The following is a 22,428-nucleotide window of genomic DNA, read 5'->3' as shown; positions in this document are numbered from 1 at the left end:
TTTCCACACTGCTACAGTATGTTTGTCAGCCACAGACAACGCAGGCACTTGCGCACTGCCGTGGGCATGCAAAGTAGTGATCTGCCAGCCAACTGCGTCACGGGCAGTGTACCACCGCGGAGACCCTCATACATGGATGGCTCCACGGTTTGCGGTGACAGATTGTGAGATTTTGACATGTTGAAAAATGCCTCTGAAAATCGTATGCATGTACACAGTAGAGCAAATCCGTGTCGTAGTTGCTTTTACTTTAAGCATTGCTCGTACAATGCTCTCTTCTTTACAGAGTGCTGCTTTAAAAAAAACACTCTAAAGATTACAAAAAGAAGGAACGGCTTTCACCACAGCTTTGAGTCACTCTTTCCTTTTTCTTGTAGAAAGGTCTGAAGGCACAAAGATTATTACCTGCACTTACAGGAATGCAATGGGAAGTTTTGACAAGAGGAGGCTAAAGTTCCAGCGTTATTCAAAAAGAAACAAAATCACGATAATAGAATATGACCGTGTTCAGCGCCTGGGTTGAAATTAATATCCTTCTATAGCCCCCAAAAAAGAGGAAAAAGGGGCGATTGAATGAACAAAGGAATGAATGAACACAGGGCTTGAGATCATCTCATTGACATGGCAAGAAAATGTCCTTTTTAACAAGATTACCGTGGCACACGTGGTGTTCACATCACGAGAAAATCTTTTGAAGTCAACGGGGATTCGGAGTGAGGTATTCACTGTAATGTGTTTGAGCCTCGTGAGTCACAGGGCAGAACTGCGATGTCTAATGTTAGGGCTACAGTGTGGTGCCACGGGGGGCCCGTTATAATGTTTATTTTGGGTAAGACACACACTCATCTGAATGCTCCGACGGGGGGTCTCGACGGCGCACGATACCATTGAGCAAAGTGAGATCATTCCAAACCACACACGAGAAACTTGCTGCTTCCAGAAAATTTTATTTTTGTTCATAAACTTTTCATAAAAATAACAACATCGATATTAATTTAAAGTATTGTAGAAACTGTGTATGTACAAAATCTTTACTTGAACAGTTAATATAACTTAAGGCGAGTTAAATTACTTTTTGCAGTACCCTGTTGGTGACAGTTTCACCAAACTCTGAACATTTTTTTTTTTGTTTTGTTTTTTTTTTACGTTTTTTTGCTAAAGTGTGAACATTTTCAGCATACAGTATCTCCAGCAAAAGATACGAGGAATCAAAAACCCTTTCATCGCCAAGGTAAAGTCTACAGAAACTCGCAGCAATGTGTGCTACCTGATTACTTAAAAGCAATGTTTTTTTTGTTCTTTTTAAATATGATTTGCTAGGTTTTTCCCTAGCTCGAATAAACATACCTCTGTACATACTGTAAAATGGCTTGAATTGGAAAGCCGTACCACAACTAGAGTACATTCCCTTTTTTTAAAATCTAGATCAACAGTTCAATGAAATAACTCTCATCGTACCAACAATGGGATGAAGTGCGAAAAGGTTTCCGATATCAAATTGTAACATTTAAAATATTGTATTACTAAACAATAGCCCTCAAAAACCAAGACATTAGTTATGATTTAGAATACAATTCACCTTAAAAAGGACGTTCAAATATACTTGTAAAATATACAGTTGGCTATAAAAATACAAAGAAAGTACAGTAATACAAATATATTTATTTCCCATTTATGATATATCTTTCACAACTGTAATAATCCAAACAATTGTAACACAACACAAAGACCAGTGACAAAAAACACTGACAGCATAATGATAAGAAGATAAACAAACACTAAATCTGATCAAAGATGGGCAGCTTTATGGTGAGAACCATAAATATGTTAGTCTACATTCATGTCAATAACCCCTCACTGTGGAGTGAACGAGTACCTTGACAGTGGTTGATATTCCAGCCAAAGGAAAAGAAAAAAAAAAAACACTGACATAAACATGCATTTTTAAGAAACATAGTCCAAACAATTGCTCTAAGAATGCTAAAAGCAGAAAATAAGAATCTTAAATGGAGATATTAATAATCTGTAAGTGCAATCCATTCAGTGTGAGAGGCGAATGGAGGTTGGAGCTGTCCAGGTGACGGAGGTGCTGAACAGCAGTCATGCAATTCAGGGCGGAGAGGTTTGGCTTTACTGACAGTAACAGCAACAAGTTAATTGTTGATCTGTTTACCGACTCTTACAACTTATGCACTTTTTTTTGTTGTTTTTTTGTTGTTGTTTTTTGCATAATAGTCAGCAGCATCGGCAGCCTGCAATAAGGCCGAAGCAGTCCTCTTCCCCTTCTCTGCTCCTCAAAAACTCTTAATATTCGCAAAAACCTCTTACGTTAGGTATTGGCTCGCCAGTCAGACCAACTCAGACATCAACTTGTAGTCAGCTGGTTTATCTTCCAAGACGGAAAGATCCTAACATGTTATGTGTGCACACGCGGCCTGGTCTTCAGATCCCCTCGGGAAGAGTGAACGGCCACGCGCCGGTGGTCACCTGTGGCTTAATTTCCATTTTCTCCTTCTGTTTCAGATGTACGCGTCCGTGCCGTTTTCTCTCGTCGCTGCGGGCAAAGCGTTTGCCGCACACGTCGCATGAGAACGGCTTCTCCCCGGTGTGAGTCCTGGTGTGGGTGGTGAGGTGATCGCTACGGCTGAAACTGCGCAAACAAATGCGGCACTGGAAAGGTTTGTGGCCTGTGTGGATGCGGATGTGCCGGTTGAGCTCGTCAGAGCGAGAGAAGCGCCGGTCGCAGCTCTCCATGGGGCAGGTGAAGGGCTTCTCTTTGGCGGGGCCATGAGAGGCGGCAGGGCTCTTTCTGGCCCTGGGGGGCTTCGCAGCGCGGGTAGTGTAACTTTGGGCAAATGAATCTGGCAGCAAGGAAGAGTACAGGATGGAGTCTATGGTGCTCGGTAAAGCTGGTGTTGTGTATAAGGAATCGCACTGATTAGATGGCTGTGGAGGTTCGGGGAAGGGTTTCAGGTTAGAGGAGAGGCCCATCGGCGGGGGTGGGAGGTAATTATTGTACATGGGGCTGGAGTAGCTCTGAGAGCAGGTGTCAGAGAAACACGGCTCCTGTTTGATGCCCTCCTCCACTTTAAACTCCATCTCCGGGTTGGGGCAAATTGGGGGGAACGTGTCTAAAAGTTCCTTTACATCCATTTGCTGGTCAGGGGGGAAATCGCTCGACATCGGGAAGGTTTCAGTCTGGAAACTGGTCTCCAAACAATCAGACTTATTAAGGGTCCCCCACTCGTAGCAGCTGCTCTCAAACTCATTCTTCACCACGACGGGGAAAGAAGCAGCCTCTGACTTTGGTTCAGCCTTCTTCTGGTTTGGAGCTCGGGACGAGCTGAAGTTGAGCTGGGAAGAGGACGGGTCTTGGACCTGGCCGCCGGCCTGATCGTCGGGATACCTCGAGCACGTCTGATCCGGAGAGTACACAGGAGGAGTGGGTCCGGAGCACGTGTAGGACTGCCTCTTGGAGCCAGGGTCTCCAAAATTACCACTGCTGCTGTCCAGCGGCGCAGGCGACGGATAAGCTCCCCGACTGTTGCCGCTCTGTTGCACTTCTGAAAGCGGCAGCGTGGATATGCCCACGATCTCTGTGATCATGTTGAGGAGTGTTTCGGTGCTGCACGGCGCTCCCTGAGATGCCTCCACATAGAAACTGCCGGAGTAGGCGAGCGAGGAGGGGGTGTATGTGTCTTTTGGGCACTCGCAGGGGTTAAAAGCGAATTCTGAGTTGGAAGCTTCGGTTTTGAGAGTTGCAGGTGTTCCTTCTGTGGAATTAGAAAGACAGGAAACTTTGTAACCGCGAGTGTTTTATAAGTGGATTAAAAAATGACTGGAATTTAAACGACTGGTGGGGGTGTGTGAAAAAAAAAATATCTGCGTTACATAAACATCCGTGCGTATTTTGCCCCCGATAAAGAGCATACCGGACTGCCCCGAAAATAAAGTCTCATCGCTTTCCGGTAATGCTCATCTTCTACGTTTTAAACGGTCATGCATGCAGATTCATCGACAGTGCAAACATGCGAACTCACCGTGGCCAAACTGGGCAGGTACCCCCCGCTCTGCATCGACATACACCTCCTGGTTATCTTTCCGCACGCTGTTTTCCATCCCCAAGGAAGAACTGTTGCAATTCTCAAACTGAGGGTAGAAAGAATCTTTCGCATTCAAATCCATATTGTTCAACATACTGATGCACTTAAAAGTCCGTCTCTCCCAATGAAGGAAATAAAAAAGGTAAAAAAAAAAAAGAAAAAAAAAAAGGGAGGGGGTAAACAAATAATACAGAAGCTTGTTTTCTTTCAACCCTCCTTTTTGATGGTTTTCAACAAATGATCCAAAGTGGTCTGTGGTCAAAAACAGGAAAAAAAAAGCAATTAACGGTATTCCTTTTCGTCTCTGCTCCTCGGTAGGTATTTGCCTGCTGTGGATTTCACATCAGCGACTTCCCCTCTCTCTCCTTATATACACTTTGGCAGCTCCCTCGGCCCTCCTCCCCATTCATCAGCTCCAGTGAGAGGATTCCCCGCTGCGTGTAAACTTCATGCCCATATATGGACAGAGGATGTGACGGTGTCCCCACCTCCCCTCAAATCCTCCCTCCTCCCATGCCGGAGAGATGGGAGTCTGACGTTGCAACAAGTGGCGGCCAGTGTTCCTTAATAATGATGCCTTTTTCTTTCCACATAAACGAATCGTCTTTTTAATTAAAATGTCACAAAAGTGAAGCTAATCTTGACCAATAAAGTCCTCTTCCCCTGGTTGCATCCTCATCCACCGCGGAAAATTTCACACTGAAAAGAAACAATGTCAAAAGGGCTCCACAGTCCATCCGCCCATTTGTTTTGGCTGTGTGTGTCAAACCAGTATTATTCCTCTTGTTTAGTAGCCGAGAGGGACGCAGTTACCAATTAAGGATGTGTAAAAAATAAAGGACGTTTAAATGCGCTTAAATGTGCGAGATGAGTAGGAAATAATGAACATGTAGCCCAGCAGACATAACGCAAGGATACAAAAGTGTCTATAAAGTCAAATGTAACATATTAAAGGTGTAACCAATCACATTATTGAGACTTTGGTCTATTTAAAACCTGAAATGAATGAGACTGGCTTCATGTGCTGTGACACGGGGTACAAATATCACTAGACGCTTTAAATACAAGCCTATGCACACCTATTCAGGTACTTTTTTTTCCTCGGCTGACACCATCCTTTCTCGTGTCTGGTGCAGACTGTGTGATCTGGATGTTTCTAGTAGTGCACTGAACTCTCCTTCCAGACGGTCCACTGCTTAGATTTACTTTCACAAATTCACTTCCTCTCGAGGTGCCGCTGGAAATTGTGGTCGCTCACTCTATCAGGCGAATAACAGCACAGCCCGGTCTGAGCGAACCCTTGGCCTTTAAAAGCATTGAAGGGAGTCGATAACACCCCTGAGGTGTTCAGTGGTTGAACCCAACTGTTCACATGACATTTCAACCCCCCCAAAGCATTTTTTTTTTCACTTTCGCATCTGTTGCCGGGTGCACTCCGTGGTCACACTTCCTATTACAAAAAGTCGATACTCTTTCATAGGACGCTGCAGTCTGCAGCAGACCTCTGGCTCCGGCTCGGAGGTTCAGGACCATGGATAGCGACGGTGCAGCGTTCGGCCGTGTAATCACACATGAACCAGCAAAAAGTCATTACTTTTTCTTTTTTTTTTAAACTTCGCTCTGAATGCTTCGTGTCTGTCTTTATTTAGGTGAATTGCATTATTTCCCTTAAAATCAATCCTATAGCCCGCAGAAGAATTCACACCGAAATCATTCATTTCCATTAACACCGTGGAGCTTTTAGCTCTACAGATAACATTTCTTTTACATGAGCAGGAGGCCCAGAGCTCTGAGTTGTACAGCATTAAACCGCATAAGTGATACTCTAAGCCTCTGTACGACCATAATATTCATGGTCGTACATCTTACTTGAGTATTTCAAGTAAGATGCCTTATTATGCCTTAAGTATAATAGTACTTCACACATCTGCACTAATATTGTATTTAATTTCCATAGAAAGCAAAAAACAGTTCATGAAATAATCTGCATGCTAGTATACTGAAAAAAACATGAATCAATCATCAAACGTATTTAAGGGGTTAGAGGAAGATTGTGTTTTTAGACATGAAATGCTATTCATAATGCTACATTAGAATAAAAAGTGTTTCTTATATTTTGTCCTTCCCATTCACATTCTGTACACGAGGGGTCAGAATAACAGAAACTCCTCTTATTAAAAAGTCCAATCACTAAATGCTGTGATGTACATAAATGTGATGTACATAAATGACACAGTGCACTGGAGTGCATTAAACAGCACAGGCTGACCAGGTAATGAAGTGGGCGCTGAGTGTCTGTTGGTATTTTAGCTTTTATAAAAGCAGACGGACAAAATAGGGAACACGCCTGGGAGAGAGGAAAGGACAGGGACCCCTCCTAAAATTATGCAGACTTCTCAAACTTCTATCTACCGCACTGTGTAATTTTTAGGGCTAAAACGTATTCAAATGAAGCAATCTTAGAAAAGGGGAATCGCTCTTTAATTTGACTTTTGCAATAGCTGTAAAGCCGGCAACACGGGGTCACAAGTGCACGTGGCTATACACGAGCAAAAATCTAACAAGGCAAGGGAAGGAAAACCAGAAAGCTGCTTCCTTACAGACAACTGCAAGGGCTCAGATCTCAGGCCATTCCACCTGACTCTAAGTGTGTTTTGTTACAGGTGAGATTAACCGAAGGTAAGAGAGATTGTGGACTATATGGAATAAAAGTTACTGTGTCTACTGCAGCACAAATGCAAAAAGGACTATTAGGCATAATAAACAGCCCGCTCACGCTAGACAGCTCAAATTTGATGTTATCTCCATCAATACTGAGCACTGGAAAATGTATCAAAGGATCTCTAAGTCGCTACCCTGTCATCTTTTTAAGGTAGGGTATGATAATAGCATATAAGCTCTTTCATTGCAGCGGTGACATTCTCCGGAACAAATCGTTTTCACCTCAGCTATGCACTCTAATTCTAGGCCCAGAGATGTTTAGCTTTGAGGAACTGCCTCCAAGTAATCCTGAGTCTATTAAAACCAATCTGATCACACAGAGTTCAGATCACGGGATGCTGTTATGATAACTGCAGTGTGGCTAACCTCTCTCCTCCATAAAATGCCACAGCACAGGGACTAAGTAATGGATTTACGTAATGTTAGCACTTACTGACATTATAGCGCAGGGGTAACTCCATACCTGTGAAAGTTAAATGAAAGCCTTTGTTTTATTCCCTTCCATCTGAGCACTGTGAGACAAAATGCTCCTGTTTCTGAGGGAACGGCTTGCTAGGTAGGGAAAGAATGTAGAGCAATACCAACTTCTCTGTTTTAATAAGATATTGACTTCAAAAGAGGTTCAAAGTGCTGGCAATGGAAAGAAGATGAAACATTGCTTTAATGAAAGGATGTCTTGGCACTTCTGCTAAATGGATAGTTTCAGTAAAGCACAAGTGGAACTTGCTTTAATATAGTCCTGACCTATAACAAGCTCAAGCTGTAGTACTTTCTAATTTAGCTAATGTATTAATTTGTCTTCTAACCTTAAGGTCTGGCATCATTGCTTAGTTATTTTATTAACCAAGTGCCATCAGTGTGCTAATAAACTTCCCGCTAACATTGCACAACTGTCAATCTGACATATAAACACGACCGGGCACATTTAAACATCCTCTGCCAAGTCAAGTGCCCTGTTTGCCGTCTTAACCCATCTTTTTACTATCAGCCCGGGGGAGGGCCCATTTTACAAGAGCCCTTCAAATAACCGTAATTCCGTTGTGTTACTTACAAAATTTCAATGCTTTTGGAAAGTAGAGAAGACGAGTTTTATGGGGATATTCGGTGTATCGTGGTAGCACAAAGCATTCACAAGGTACTGTTGTCTGAACACAGACAGAAAAATCAGCTCCGCCTAGATTTTACCATGTGCGCCTCACATTACCAGAGGTCCTCAACCATTTTGGGCCAGATGGAAATTCAGATAGTTTCTGAAATATGAGAATTACCTTTTAACTTTTGCAGCTAAAATTACAAAATAAGTCCAGACGGCCTGTCTGATATTTGGGTGACAAAGGGTTTAAAAAAAGAGTGAACCAGACCTGCCCTAAAATTGAATGGATTCTTTGCCCATATTCCATTTCCCCACTAAGGTTCATGAAAGTCTGCTTGGCAGTTTTCTGTTTTGTCTTTTATCCTCCTGAAAACAGACAGACAAATGAACAAACAGACATACTTCTGCTTTAGCTCTTTCCTTCGTGAAGTCCACAGCCCTGCTAAGGCTGTGAGGCTTTGGGCTAAATGTTGACACACTGAAAATGGCAATATTATTATTATTATTACATGAAATCCTGTCCAACATTTTAGCCTAGCCAGACATAAGAGACGTGAGAGCTATATCAGAGGCACGGCACTCAAATAATCCTGAAGTGAAATCTATGGGAGAGATAATGTTACAACTTCCATAAAAACACTTTTTAAAACACTATTTTTAGACACAGTAAGCAAACTTCTTAAGGTTTTACTTTCTTTTCTAGTCAGATTCGACTGATAATATGTGTGCATTTTTTTTACTACTACTGAAATAAATTTTGAACAATCCTTCAAAATACCTCTACAAGTAATTCCCTGCAGATGTTTCGAGATGCCAGCAGAGTTGCAAAATTTGGCTCAGCACGCTAAAATGCAAACATTTGCTACCGCGCAATTAACACAATTGCACTTCTTTTGTCATGAAGAGCGAGACAAATTAAAATCTGGACCTGCTACATGAAGTGGATCACCACTTCATTGAGGGCGGGCTTTAACATGTGTAGCAAATTTCTTGCAAAATCTTTCCGCAGTGCAGAAATGTCAGCCTCGCCGTTAGACTGGAGGAAAAGTCAGAGGATAATCAAAGCCATTAAGATGTGTCACCGGACAATCATGAATATTTATAGGAATTTTCGCTGCACGTCTTCTATTAAATGTGAAGATACTTCAGGAAAAAGGTAAAAAAAAAAAAAAAAAAGAAGTAAAAACCTGCTGGCGGCTCTAAATCATCAGTCAAGGGATCACCGAGGAAGAGTATAATATAAAAGTTTTTGATATTTTCAGTCTAGACCACAGTGGTGGGCCAATTGATTTTACTTTTGTGCTCAAAGTCTCGCTGCTAACATTTTCCATGAAATACACTCGGTATTTTATAGCGTTTAGTCTCTGCATGTGAAAAAAATAGCAGTGTCCTGATAATATCGGGCCTACTCTGACAGAAATATAGTAAGTCTATGTTAACTCATTGGTAACATTGCAACTGCTTTATTGGATGTTTAGGTCAAAGTGAAGCATCTGGCTGGGTTATTTTCAGGTTCGCTCCTGGACAGGCAGTGGGAGTTTTTCTTACCAGGTGGGTGCCTGACACGAGTTGAAGAGGCAGAAAGGAGTGAGTGTCCTCTGAAATCATTGCCTGTGAGATGAAGGTTAGGGTGGACAGTAATGCCTGTTGTATATTTGGCTATTTTGACTTCATTTGTAAGAAATGGAATATCTAAACGCTGCTTTACCAACAACCTAAATCAGTAATACAGATGAAACCCAGATGATGGTTTGAGCCTTTATAAAACTTCATCACCAAAAAAGCACATCCTGGCATGTAAGTGCACATTGTGTTGTGCTCATTCTGGTCTCAGTCAAGCTAGTGAAACAAATTGCACATCAAAAAAGTCTCATCAATGGATTGGATTGTATTTGGGATCTGCAAGTGTTAATTTTCGAATTTTCAATTTCCCCAAAAATGTGAGCTCGTGTTCCACCCAGAGACCAAAGGTGCTGTTATAATTGTCTGTTCTAATTGATATAATTTATTGCCTTTGTCCTGCAGCGCACACTATAATTCTGGTTTTAAGCCAAATCAGATAAGTGGATGGCTTTCACTAGTTATTGAAAATCAGTTGCAGGCTTCTTTCCGTCCATGGATTTGCAATAGGAATTCTAAATTTTCCGGACAACACAGCTCCGCCGCTGTTGGATTTTCTCGGACTTTACCAGTTTGACACCCGGACTAACTTACGTACTCAATCACTGGATCTTTCTTTAGTCACATCAACCTTACTTCTTGTTAAAAGAAGACAATCATTTTGCACCTACAACTGATGCTTTAAAATGAACCTGATGTGTACAGTAACTCCTGAAAATCTCAATGCCTTGGCATCCTGTCAACCAGCGTTGCAGCCCACAGTGTTTGAGAGTAAATAATAGACGAACCTGATCCATACCAGGAAATCCACTGAGATGCAGAGGCTGTCGTTGCTGTTTGAAATAAAAAAGCACTTCAAACCCACCATGATGTGGAGAGCTTATACAGAAATCACTGCACTGGATCCACAAGACAAATACAAAAGAACTGAGATTAAAAAATAAAAAAAAATTAACAAGGTAAGCTCCCGTCTTCTCTGCATCCTAATGGTGTGAAAATGTATATGTATATATAACACATTTACATTCAGCCTCAAGAGCTGTGCCGTACTTTTTTGCTAATGTCTTCTGCTTCTGACTGCACAGAACATTTATGGAGAAATCCTCCGAAAGTCAGGGTTAAACGGTGCTCGGAGAAATCCATCTGCCACCCCCAAATCACATTCTGACACGTCTCACAGTCAAATCTCCCCCCCAAGGCGTTAGATGAGGGAACATCTTCAATCTAAACCTGACTACAATGGGGCCCGTAAGACACCGCAAAAATGGATTGGGAGTGCTAAAACCACAGAAACCTCTGCCGGAAACACGACTTTCTATAAATACAAGATACTCGCCTCAGCTGCCAAGTTCGTTATTCTCTCTCTCTCTCCCTCTCTCTCTCTCTGTCATGTGGGGCTCTGCATAGTTATATATACTACATCATCATCCAAACACTGGGCAATTGAAAGCGAAAAAGCACAAATAAGAAAAATGAAAGCAGCGGAAGCGTGGTTCGTCTTTGAAGGAACATCTCTCTCCTGCTCTTCCTCTGAGAGTGGGAGTGGGTTAGGGAAGCCCGGTACCAGGCCCCGATGCTGCTGCTGCTGCTGTTGGTGTGGCAGGTTTCCCGTGCGATCCAAAAATACTTTCGCACTCGCCCACTTTGGTCCCCAGCCGCCTGCCTGTACTCTTTGGTTCTACAACAGGGATGGGTGAGAATCATATTCCAGCTCTCCGATCGTGATTGCGGAATGCCCCAGTGTTTCTTTAACTATGCCCCCAGACTCCTCCACACACGCTGCGCTCGCATGGCTCCCACCTTGCCCTCTTCTCTGTTGCATCCATGCTTACGGCTCTCTGACAGTCCGATTCTTGGGCCTGATCCAGCTACTGCACCTGGTGTTACCTAACTGCCTGCACATTTTCAAAAGAAATCCAAACAAACAAAACAAAAAAAATGCCAAGACATTAACATTTTTTTTTCTTTTTTTGCTGTTTCAATTATAACATCTCCACAGAGGTGAAGCATTCCTTCACTCGCACAAAACACATCCTGTTAGATAACATGAAATTAAGAGAAAGCAACGCAAATATCTATAATATTTCATTTGACAGATAAACCAGCAATGCCTTTAGACTGAAGCTCAATAACATCCACTGCACTAAATCATTCTCACGCAACATGGGACTAATTGCATGTACTTTTGACCAACTTAAGTTAATAGGTCGGCATATTCTAGTCTCTGACTCATCTGCACCCACACCGATTTCTATTTGTTGCTCTTTCTCTTATCAAGTGACTCCACAAAGTGTATGAAAATGTACGTCCGTTAATTATTAGAAAGCATTATTCCTATCGGTGCTTCACTGGTGCGCATATACTGGTCATTACAGAGCCTGCAATGCAAACACATTCAAACAAATAGCTAACAGCAGACATGTGAGGAAACAGATGAAGAATGTTAAGAGCTTGCAGCTAACAAAAGTAACTATGGAAACGGCCGGCTCTACATTGCACTAGCTTCCACAGCTCTCTCCAGAAATAAAAACTGTTGGGCTAAGAGCGAATCAGGTAAAGACAAAAGATCCCGGGTGAACCTATTTATAGTGGGCCTTACATAACATACATAGACCTATGTTGGCTGAGGCAAGTTTGGTATTAAACAGCAAGCTTCTGAGGAGGAGGGGGGGGGAGTTTGTGTGTAAAAGTGAATATGATAGATCCTAGAGCAAATTTTATTGAAAGCCATTTAGTGTAAACAGCAATTAGGATGACTCCTAATGAGAGGAAAGCTTGCTGTTTTTGATGTCGGGGAGAACAAACGCTGTCACGCCATCCTGTGTGGTCAGTGATGTCAAAGCTGGAGTTCCACAACAACATTAACATGCAGTACGCTAATGAGACCTGACCCATTGAGCAGTTTAAAGCCACGAGGCTTGAGGAATACACAGGGACCGAGAAAAAAAAAAAAGCTTACTTCCTAAGAAGCACAAATTCATAGCCAGTTAGCCCGGAAGCTTTGTTTGTTTGTATGAAAGGCAAAAACAAAGTTGTGTCAGAGGAGAACACACACACGCTCACACACACTCTCGCACACACACAGAGCAGCGTGTGGCCTCGGGACAAGAAAACATCTGATATCTGCAGTGAAATAATATGAACATGCAAGCCCACATGAGCACAGAAACTGTGTGTTAGAGCCACTGTAGTGCTGTAATGCATGAACAATGATCATCTAGAAATACAGCCTGCCACCATATCTTAAATCCAAATTGATCCATTAGCATAATTATCCACTTATACTGCTTTAATTCTAAGTAGCTCTCCATTGTAAGTAAAATGATAGCTAAGCTGTATTCAAAAAGCCACTTTTCCACTCACAAATGCCTTATTAATTAGCTCCCTCTAGCATACCTTCCCAGTAATTACATTCAATACAGGAGTCACTGCTGTGTGTGTGCATGTATGTGTGTGTCTATGTGTGTGCTGGGGTGGTGGGAGGGGGTGCTATTAGACAACTTTATAATTACTCTGTACATGTATAATGATCTCCATCACAGGAAGAAAAGAAAAGAAAAAAGCCCTTTTCCCCACAGAGCTGCTGCATTTTGGACACTGTATTCACCGCACTCACTCAGCCGAATCACCGGCAGCAGGCAATCACAAAATATTCACTGTATAGAAGCTCTGATAAGGTTGGGATGATATGCAAATGAATACTCCCTGACTCATCTGTTTATTATGCAGTCACATTAGTTAGCTCTGATGCTGTTTGGCTATTATCCCATCTCACTGTGAAAAAAGGGTCCTGGGTGAGGGGGATGGATTGCGCAGTGAGTGCTTTAGTCACACAGATTGTCCGCACTCTTCAAAGAAATAAATGCATTTTCGACTGTAGTTGCATTGAGGGGATGTGGAATCCATTTCCTCTGAGAGAAGCAGCAAAAAGGCAGATGATGTGGCTCGTCTGTGTCCAAAATCCCTTGATACTCTGCTTTGACGTTAGCAGGTCAAGGGGTCAAACGACGAGCTTGCGTCTTCTGCAACTGAACCCGGAGCCAATTATTTCACATTGATAAATCATACACCGGCTTTTTTGTGATCTATACCCAGCAACGATTCAGTCAAGTAAGAGTTTCGAGAGGTGAAAAATTGTAAAATGTGAATTTTAAGCCTTTCTGCAGCCGCGCGCAGGCTTAAACTTCTTGTCGGTGACAAGATCGAGGGGGAAAATGGATACTAATACTGTAGCTTTTACTACATTCAGCAGGACTACCAGTCTGCAGCTTCTCAGTCTATCTGCCGCTCTGCTAACTGATAGAGGCACTATTTTTAGCCCTGCAACCTTAAAGCACCATGCTAAGCCTTCAACTATACAACCGCACATCTAGTCCATTCAAAGGATTCATAAAAGTGTAGAGGCTGCAACCCAGTGGTCATTGCACACACACTGAGAGCCGGTATCAGTGCTCTCAGCGCCAGCGTTTTATATATCTGGTGTCAAAGTATTAATAAGAACATTGCCACTCTTTGCCTCCGTGCGTGAATGTATGGCAACATATGTCAAGGAGTGAAAAGAATTTGCCATGTACGTCTCCTCTATGCCTTTGATCTTGGCTAATTAAGCACCAAGCCCTCACAACAACTGTGCTCCATGGAAACCATGCAAAAAATAAAAAAAATAAAAAAAACAGGGAAAAAATTGACGTCAGCAAAAGGCCTTCGACTGCGCCATCTCACAAAAGAAAAAGGACCGGCTGCTGTATAAGGTCACAGCGTGTTGAAGCTACTGTCGGCTTTGACTGACAATGACAGGAAGTACCTGCAATACAAGTTTATGTCAATAACTGGAAGAGTGGATAGCCTTCCGTGTAAGCTGTACATTGAGGATGAAAATCACACTTAGCCTCTCTGTGGTACTGTGTAATATTCATTAAATATTAACACTTAGATCTCAGGCTTAATCGTGTTTTTTGGGATAATATCCACTCCTAGAGGGTGGGCGATATTATCAAAGATATTATAAAGATCTGGAGCTTAGAAGATAAAAAGGCTCGTGGTGGGATTTCATCTGCTGCCAATAAGAACAACTTTACTAATCTAAGATTATACTTGAATAAAAAATGAACTGTGTGTGTGTGTGTATTTTTTACACAAACTACTATATATATCCAGCCAGCCATGATATTAAAACCACCTGTATAACATTATGTAGATCCTTCCTGATCTAACCTGCCTGATGTCTGGTTGTGGGAAACTGGCAAAAGATAGTTTGGGTCCTGTAGGCTGTGGGGACGGGCCACTGTGGATCAGGATAGCTTAGGCCCAACTTATGGCTTCTTACTTGTACTGAGCTCTGAGGGTTTTGTGGGGTAGTAGGGCATACCGGCCTGCTGCCATGACAGGGTGTACTTTAACTACTGACCTAAATGTTGTAGATAAAGTAAGATCCACAGGAATACCAGGATTTACTGTATCCCAGCAGGATGTCTCATTGTGATAAAATGATCGCTTTTAGCTGTCAATGGTTTTAATGTTTTTGCCCCATTTGTGTATTTGTAGTGACAGACATAACACCACCAGTGTTTCAACCATAACAGGGTAATTTTCTTTTTGTTGGATGTTAAGCAGAAATTGCAGTTAAAAGCTTAGCAAATAAAAATAAATAAATAACTGTTTCCAATATTGCAAACACACCAGTATTTTCAAAATAAAGCACACTCTGACAAAAAAATATTTAAACCATTTATTTTTTGTCACAGTCTCTGCTGTATTCCCTGCCAGTCAAACCACAGGCAACAAAAAATGCTGAAAAAGACTGAATGTAACTTTTTTTTCCCCCCAAAAGACTGATTAAACAATTAAACATCAAAATAATCAATCATTAAGACAGAGAATCAAAGACATGATAGATTAAAGAGAAAATGGCACAGTTACAGATAATGGCCCTTATTTGTCAAGTGAAAGTACGACTCGTAGAACTTTTCCAGGAAACATTTTTTTTAGCAAACAGCTGTCCGTTTAAAAATTGTCCTCCCCACTGCTGTTAAAACATGAATCCTCCCTAAGAAAAAAAAACATGGATGTCCGTTTTCTTTTTCCGTACTAAAGGCTGGACCAGTGAAGGTGTAGACAATTAAGTTAAATGCATCTGAAGCACTAGAGGGAGCTTGGCTCCAAATACTTGGCAAAGACAGTGTAGCTGCACTTAGGCTTGTTTAAAACTGCCCTTCAAAAAATACTTGTGTGAAAACACTTAATTCTGATCAAAGGTTCAACAAGACAGTGTGACCGCAGATGCCAATTTCTAATTTTGGATCTCGTTGGCATAGTGAACCAGACTGTGTCGCTACTCTTTACTGCACAATGCTGTTTCAGTCACATCCAGATAAATGAAGGCCAGTATCTTAAAAGATATGAGATAAAAATCAACAGCATCAATACTGTTCAGCCATCATTAATAGGGTCAGAGATGACCAGCCGGTGAAGGGGTGGCTTCCCTGCCCCCTGCCGGTGCTGTCATTGTACTGCTCCCAAATATACCCTGCTTCAACATATTGTCTATAAACATTATTGATAATGTTAGTCCTGAGTTCCTCATATAGAACAGCTGCCTTCTCTTGGTACGGCCCTTCTGTGTGGCTGTAGTAGTGGAGCGCTCTGACTGCCAAGTAGTTGATGTTAATCCAGATGGGTCCTCTCCAGTAGGGGGCATCGTGTTCTGTATTTCGCTTCATGTACAGTGGATCAGACTTGGAGAGCGATCGCAGGCCGTAGGGTGTCCACAGCTTATTGGAGTCTCTCATATCCCGGAAAATGTGCTCCAGCTTGGGTGATTCGGGCTGGAGAATCTGCAGTAAGAAGGGGAACAAGCTAACATAACCCAAAGCATTAACATACTGTGCTTTGGGGGCCCTGCGGACAGAGCGAACGAGACGCGCTACGGGGAACTGATGACGAGGCTGCCCTGGAGGTACGTACACCTTCTCCCTCTGCAAGGATACATCCTCTGTGTGGTTGCCAAAGTCACTGAAAGCACGGTGTTGTTCTGACCAGTGGAGCTCACTGAGCAGGTTGTTGTCACTGAGCACTTTGTGTGAGAGCTGGTAGTCCTCGTGGGGCTCGCCCAGAAGCTGAGCTACTTTAGCCATGATGCCTGAGGACAACGCCATCCAGCAGTGCAAGTCAATGTGACGCTCATCTGCTGAGGGGTGTGAGGCCCGTGGGTAGTCATCCAGCCCAGAGGTCAAGGTCTTGGGATTGAGGAACAAATTGGTGTCCTTGTCACGTCCACGCCAGCGGTAAGAATTGGGTAGGGGCCCCGTCTGTGTGGTGTTGTACCATTCATACCAGGTTTTGAGCCTGGGGAAGAGCCGTCGGAGGAAAGGCAAGGTTGGTTGAGATGCTGCCTTGTCTGGATTGGATGAGAGTTGTTCAATAAGTTCCTGAAGCGCTAAGAAAAGCGTAGGGGGGTTGGCGTTCTCGTTTCGTTGAACAATAAATTCAGTTGGGACTTTGCTGTGAGCCTCATCTCCAAGAATCTGCTCACGGGGGATCCAGCCCTCCATATTCATCAGGTCTATCCAGTGGGCAATGACTTCCCTCGTCACCTGGGGTTCCCACTTACTCAACAGCAGCTGGTGAAAGCCCTCATCCCAAAGGAATCCTCTGGGAAAGAATGAGCGTGATGGAACAGCAGTGAATAAAGCACCTTCGGGATAAAGGAGAGGGTATTCATTGTAGACCGACTGTACTACCGACTGCCCAAAGAAGTAGCCCATTCCACCCAGCATGTTGCTGAGTGCTGCCTTGCCGAATTTTATATATGCCTGGCTAAAACCTTTCTTCTCAAGGCCAAAAGTTTTCTCAAACTTTGCATCAAACTCCGCTTTCCTCTTCTCCAACTCTTGAGTCATGATGGAGCCCACCAGCTGGTTGGGGCGATCGTGAAAGCTTCCAGATTCAAACAGAACCTCAATCTGGAAAGGTGTCTGAACAGTCACCTGGTAAACCACAAAGTCGCTTTCCTTCCTCGGGTCAGGTTTCTGCTGGTTTTGGTGGTGGGGGGGTTTGTAGGTGTCTACACCGATGTAATGCCTCTTCTCGCCGGACGGAGGGCTATACACAAACCTGCGGTTCAGACTGTACTTCACAATGTCAGTCAGCTTCTCCAGACCAGGAGACACAGTCTGAAGGTAGTTATAGCTGAAAAAGACAAGAAGCTAGCATTAACTGCCGTGTAGTGCCAAATGAGTTAAATAAACCCCACAATGTATTTTATATTCAGCTACAACTATTAAGCAACCTTAGCTGAACTTAGCACACTGTAGCTTAACGTCTGATATCTCCTGCTGTACTAATGACTCAGCGTTTGAACAGATGGTCACAATAAAACTCCATCATGCCCCTTCCCACAGTTATTCACTGGAACATTTCATATACAATTCTTATCATTTCTATCCGTGCATACTGTACCTTGCTATTTTGCTATGCTGGTCTTCTCTGGCCCTCTTCAAAGTGCAAAATACTCCTTCTCCCTGTAAATGCTGCTAGCAGAAAGCTAGCATAGTCCTCATCCACTCAATAAAAAGCAACAACAGTTTTTTCCTGATGTGAACAACACCTTCACTGCACTAATATCATCTGTTGTTTCAGCAGTACATTAGCTTTTTTCTTTTATTTTTGTACTGGTTGTAAAATGTTTTGTACATATTCGTCTAAAATAAATGTCACAATGTTGAGAAAACTTGTATCATCAAGTCTGAAAATCTTCATCTGCTGACATCTAGTGGTTAGATTTTTTTTTCTTTTTTAGGTACTCTAGTAATAATTAGGATCACTCTAAATCACAAAACACCATCCAAGACGGTGCAATATAATTAAAATGTTATGGCTCATTCAAGTCATGATTCTCTACTAGAAATTCATTTGTGTTTGCTGACTTAGGACTCCTGGCTACTACACGAGTGGATATTTTCACCGTCCTATCGAGGTTTACCTTACATCACTGACTGATAAGTGGATTTTTTGGCAGCTGTACTATATTTATTAAAGCTTAGACCACTGTTGTTTGATGCATATCCTTAACCCGGATAATTCTGAGCAGCTTCTTAAAAGTATGTTCTCTCCAACTTCTTTGCCTTTGTATTTAGTGTACTATTTTTCCTATTCATGTTTGGACTCATACACTCACGTGGCGTATTTAGCACTGGACAACTCCCCAGTGACAGGTTTTCGGAAGGTGATCTTAAAGTTTCCGAGCTCCTCTGAGAAACCGGTGATGGAAGCGAGGCGATTCCTCTCCTCTACGTGAGCCTGCAGCGAGCCCTGCGCGTCTGCTGCTGCGTAAAACATCAGGGAGATGACTGGTGCCTGGGGGGCAGAGCTCTGGTGGTTGAAGAACAACATAAAAATCACCAGTGGAAGAACATAAATACATTTAAAATATATAAACTTAGATGGCAGAATATTATCAGCTGCTTTTGATCACGTAAGATCACAGCTGCGGCCGTGCAAAGTTATTACTCACATGCTGTTTGGCTGTGACCCTCCACGTCCAGTCTCCTCCATGATCCCCTCCCATCCTCTTAACAAACTCGGTGGTCAGCGTGAAATCGTTGTCTCGGATTTCTTGGACGCCAAAGGTGAGGCCATCGTGCATGAGCCAGCCGTAGCCTTGAAGGCGATCGCCCTGCTCACAAGTGTGCCTGAGGTTCATGTCCAAGTCAGAAAACTGACGCATCCACATCATCCCTGACAAGATTTACACATAAACGGAAAAAAAAAATTCAGTTGAAAGCAATAAACATGTACAAATTATGCTCAGGATTATGTGGCAATCTGCAAATAGTACCTCAAAATGTACTGTAAGTAGTCCTGTCAACTAATTATCAATAATATTAATTAAAGTGCTGTAATTTTGGGAAGCATTTGTGGGGTTTGAAAGGTTAAAAAAGTATTTTTCACAGTCTCACAAGTCTTTCACCAGAGTTGAACGAACAATAAAATCACAAAGACAAATATGTTTTTATAACATGTCATTTTGGGAAACACTAACCTCAACAAGTGGCCACATTGCTATATTGTTTCTATTTAGATATTCATTATTAAATATTCTGATGTTTAAAATACAATAAGTCACTGTTTTTCCTTAAAACATTTAATGACACAAGTGTTTAGCCTGAGCCGGACTCTAAATGTGTGAGCATACCTGTCACAATAGACCTGGGACTCCTTGTTTTCATGCCAAAGTAGACCTGAGGCCTGTATGACCCCCAGAACCTCTCTGGGGAAACCTTGGCATCAGTGCTATTGGCATCTAGGACGTGAGGAGACGGATGCAGAGTCACCACCCTTTTAGCCAGGCTGGATCTCATGTAGATGGCATAAAAGAACCAGATGAGGCTGAATATGCAGAGACCAATTGAGATGTTAATGAACATTTTCCCAATATTGACTTTCTTTTTCTTGTCCTTGCGGTGAAATGCAGAGGGCTTCTCATCTTTTCGTGGAGGTGGAGCAGCTTCACCTGTCACCACCCTCTTCCTCTGCCTGCCCATCCTACCCTACAGAAGCTAGGAAAAAGACGAGAAAGACAGAGTTAAGATTTATCATGCTGATTCTCATCATTGATAAATATTATGGGATAAATAAATCAATTTCAAAGTTTAACATCAAGTAAAGTTGTATGTAGAAAAGAGTGACATATGTTAATATGTTAGTATCATTGTTGGTTTTGGGGGTTTAGTGCCTGCAGCAGAATATTGATTTAAAAATTCAATATTCTGATATGTCGGACGATATTCGTTTTCTTTCAGACACACAAAACATAAACAGATATTCCTAAAATTTGGTGGGCTTATTTACTTGTTTACGCTCTGCCTGACTCTGGTGGATCAGCTGAGTCTCGTGTTTGAAGTTCCAAACATGTGTTGCCAACATGATAGTTGCAGAGTATGCAGACTTCTGAAATTATGCAACGTCAATACTAGTAGCATGGTGAAAGGTCGTTACTCCTGGCTTTATTTTTTTTTAATTTTCATTTATTGGCCATTCTAAACCGCAATACCGATAAATCATAGATTAGCGGTGCAAAATTTTGCACTGTCTGTCCCAGCTGACACCAGTCTCCCTGTGGCTCTTAAGTGGTTAAGAAAATGGATGGACAGATGGTGCCAAAATGTATATTTTTACTAGAATGTGAAGCCCTTCCCATTCAAATACAAGGCTCACTACTTCCTGCCAAGCCAGTGTACTCCTAGTGCTGGTTCCAAGCCTGGACACTTCAGAAGGGTATCCAGTGTAAAATCATGGGCAAATCAAGCATGCAGATCATCAAAAATGAGACTACCATACCGGATCAGTCAAGACCAGGGTTATCAATGACAGGCTCTGATGCTATTGGTGCCAACAGGGTGCCAGTAGCCACAGCTGTCATAAATGACTGACAGAAGAAGAGAAGGAAGGTTGAAGTATTATGTGAGCAGGAAGCATCAGGTCAAGTGCTTTGGAGACAAAGTTAAAGAGCCAAGGCTGAGACGATTAGGACGTGTGCAGAGGAGGGATAGTGGATGCTGAATATGCTGCTGCCAAGCGGGGAGAAGTGGAAGACCACAGAGAAGGTTCGTGCATGTCTATGATAGGGTGTAGACAGAGGCAGCTAATATGTGTTGGAGACCCCGAGATGAGAAGAAATTGTAGTCTTGCAATATAGCAAGTATATTAAAAAAAACGTTTCTACTGCAATAGTATCGTTGTGTGGTCAACTTATTGTGTGGCAGTGATGCCTTTGCATCTGAAACCAGCTCTGAAGAGCTGGTTTCAAATCAGACCGAAGAGGCAGGACTCGTGACGGGGACTAAAGCATATAACCCGGGAATAACCGGGATAACATTAATCTAATAAAATGCATCCTTATTAAACTTGTCAGTCCTGAAGGAACTGTGCAGGTTCACGTAGTCTCGAGCATAAAAACGCAGTCTTGCTTGTTAACCTTGCATTGTGTACAGGAGCCGGAAATGTCGACTTTATAAAGCATTTTTATAAATGTATCCTATTCACACGCAGAGGTCTCGATTTCAGCAGCCATTTCCCGACACCTGTTTAACACGGTGAACTAGTTCCTCGCCCCTACACCCCAGCAATGCAACGTCGCCTGCAGGCTGCACGCTACTCGCTAGTTGCCTCAATGCTAACGTGAGTTGGTAGGACTAACAGCTGTCTGTCGCGGTATATTTCGGCCTTAGTTAGCCTGCAGGCGATTAAATACGGATTCACTTATCACTTCTAGCTACATGTTCATTGAGCAAACCGTTACCGACCTGTCCAAACACCAGAGTCTCAGCCGATCATTATCCGTACTTGGCTAAGCTTGCTAGCCACTTCCTGGTTACTGCTCGCTTCCACTGACGTGTCTATGCGCTCCCTACCGCACGCCGATGATGTCATCCACTGATTTACCGCTTGCCCCTCAAAAACGATCAAATAATAATAATAATGATAAATAATAATATTTATAATTAGGATAAATGTAAAACTAACGCTTAGAAGGCCGTTTCTACATGAACTGTATATGGTATATTTTGGTATATTTTATATACCGCGAATTAATTTAACCCACATTTATCTCAACCAATTTATGTATACTGTAGGAATAGTAAAGCTATGCTAGGTTAAACCAGAGCTACAAATGTCCTTAAAAGGCCAGAGTCTTGAAAGGAAACCAGTCCAAACCTCAGGGCCCAGCCTCTTGGTTACAGGTTTTAATCAAAGATTTTAATAAACGCTGATTAAATCAGTGTGTGTTAAATGAGTGGACCCCGTGATTCAGTAGCTTGTAGAACAACCTTCTAGCAGCAGTAACTTGAATTGTTTTCAGCTTAACTTTAGCAGCACATCATTTTGGAGGGT

The 22,428-nt window shown here is 42.5% G+C and overlaps 2 protein-coding genes across 2 annotated transcripts; both read right to left on the bottom strand.

The window, feature by feature from the left end:
- Positions 1-1,417: 1,417 nt before the first annotated feature.
- Positions 1,418-4,899, bottom strand: LOC100696909 (early growth response protein 1-B). The gene is made up of 2 exons (XM_003452282.5): positions 4,041-4,899; positions 1,418-3,773 (listed from the first exon to the last, which is right to left on the bottom strand). Exons 1-2 carry the CDS (start codon positions 4,195-4,197, stop codon positions 2,443-2,445), a joined length of 1,488 nt encoding a protein of 495 aa, XP_003452330.2. The 5' UTR covers positions 4,198-4,899; the 3' UTR covers positions 1,418-2,442.
- A 10,351-nt stretch (positions 4,900-15,250) lies between these two features.
- On the bottom strand, positions 15,251-21,997 carry mogs (mannosyl-oligosaccharide glucosidase). Its single transcript, XM_003452239.5, has 5 exons — positions 21,840-21,997; positions 19,730-20,093; positions 19,049-19,272; positions 18,713-18,906; positions 15,251-17,724 (listed from the first exon to the last, which is right to left on the bottom strand). Exons 2-5 carry the CDS (start codon positions 20,076-20,078, stop codon positions 15,957-15,959), a joined length of 2,535 nt encoding a protein of 844 aa, XP_003452287.1. The 5' UTR covers positions 20,079-20,093; positions 21,840-21,997; the 3' UTR covers positions 15,251-15,956.
- Positions 21,998-22,428: the final 431 nt, after the last annotated feature.

This window comes from Oreochromis niloticus, linkage group LG6, assembly GCF_001858045.2.
Source record: "Oreochromis niloticus isolate F11D_XX linkage group LG6, O_niloticus_UMD_NMBU, whole genome shotgun sequence".
Lineage (NCBI taxonomy): Eukaryota > Metazoa > Chordata > Actinopteri > Cichliformes > Cichlidae > Oreochromis > Oreochromis niloticus.
This window is presented reverse-complemented; position numbering and strand designations above follow the sequence as displayed.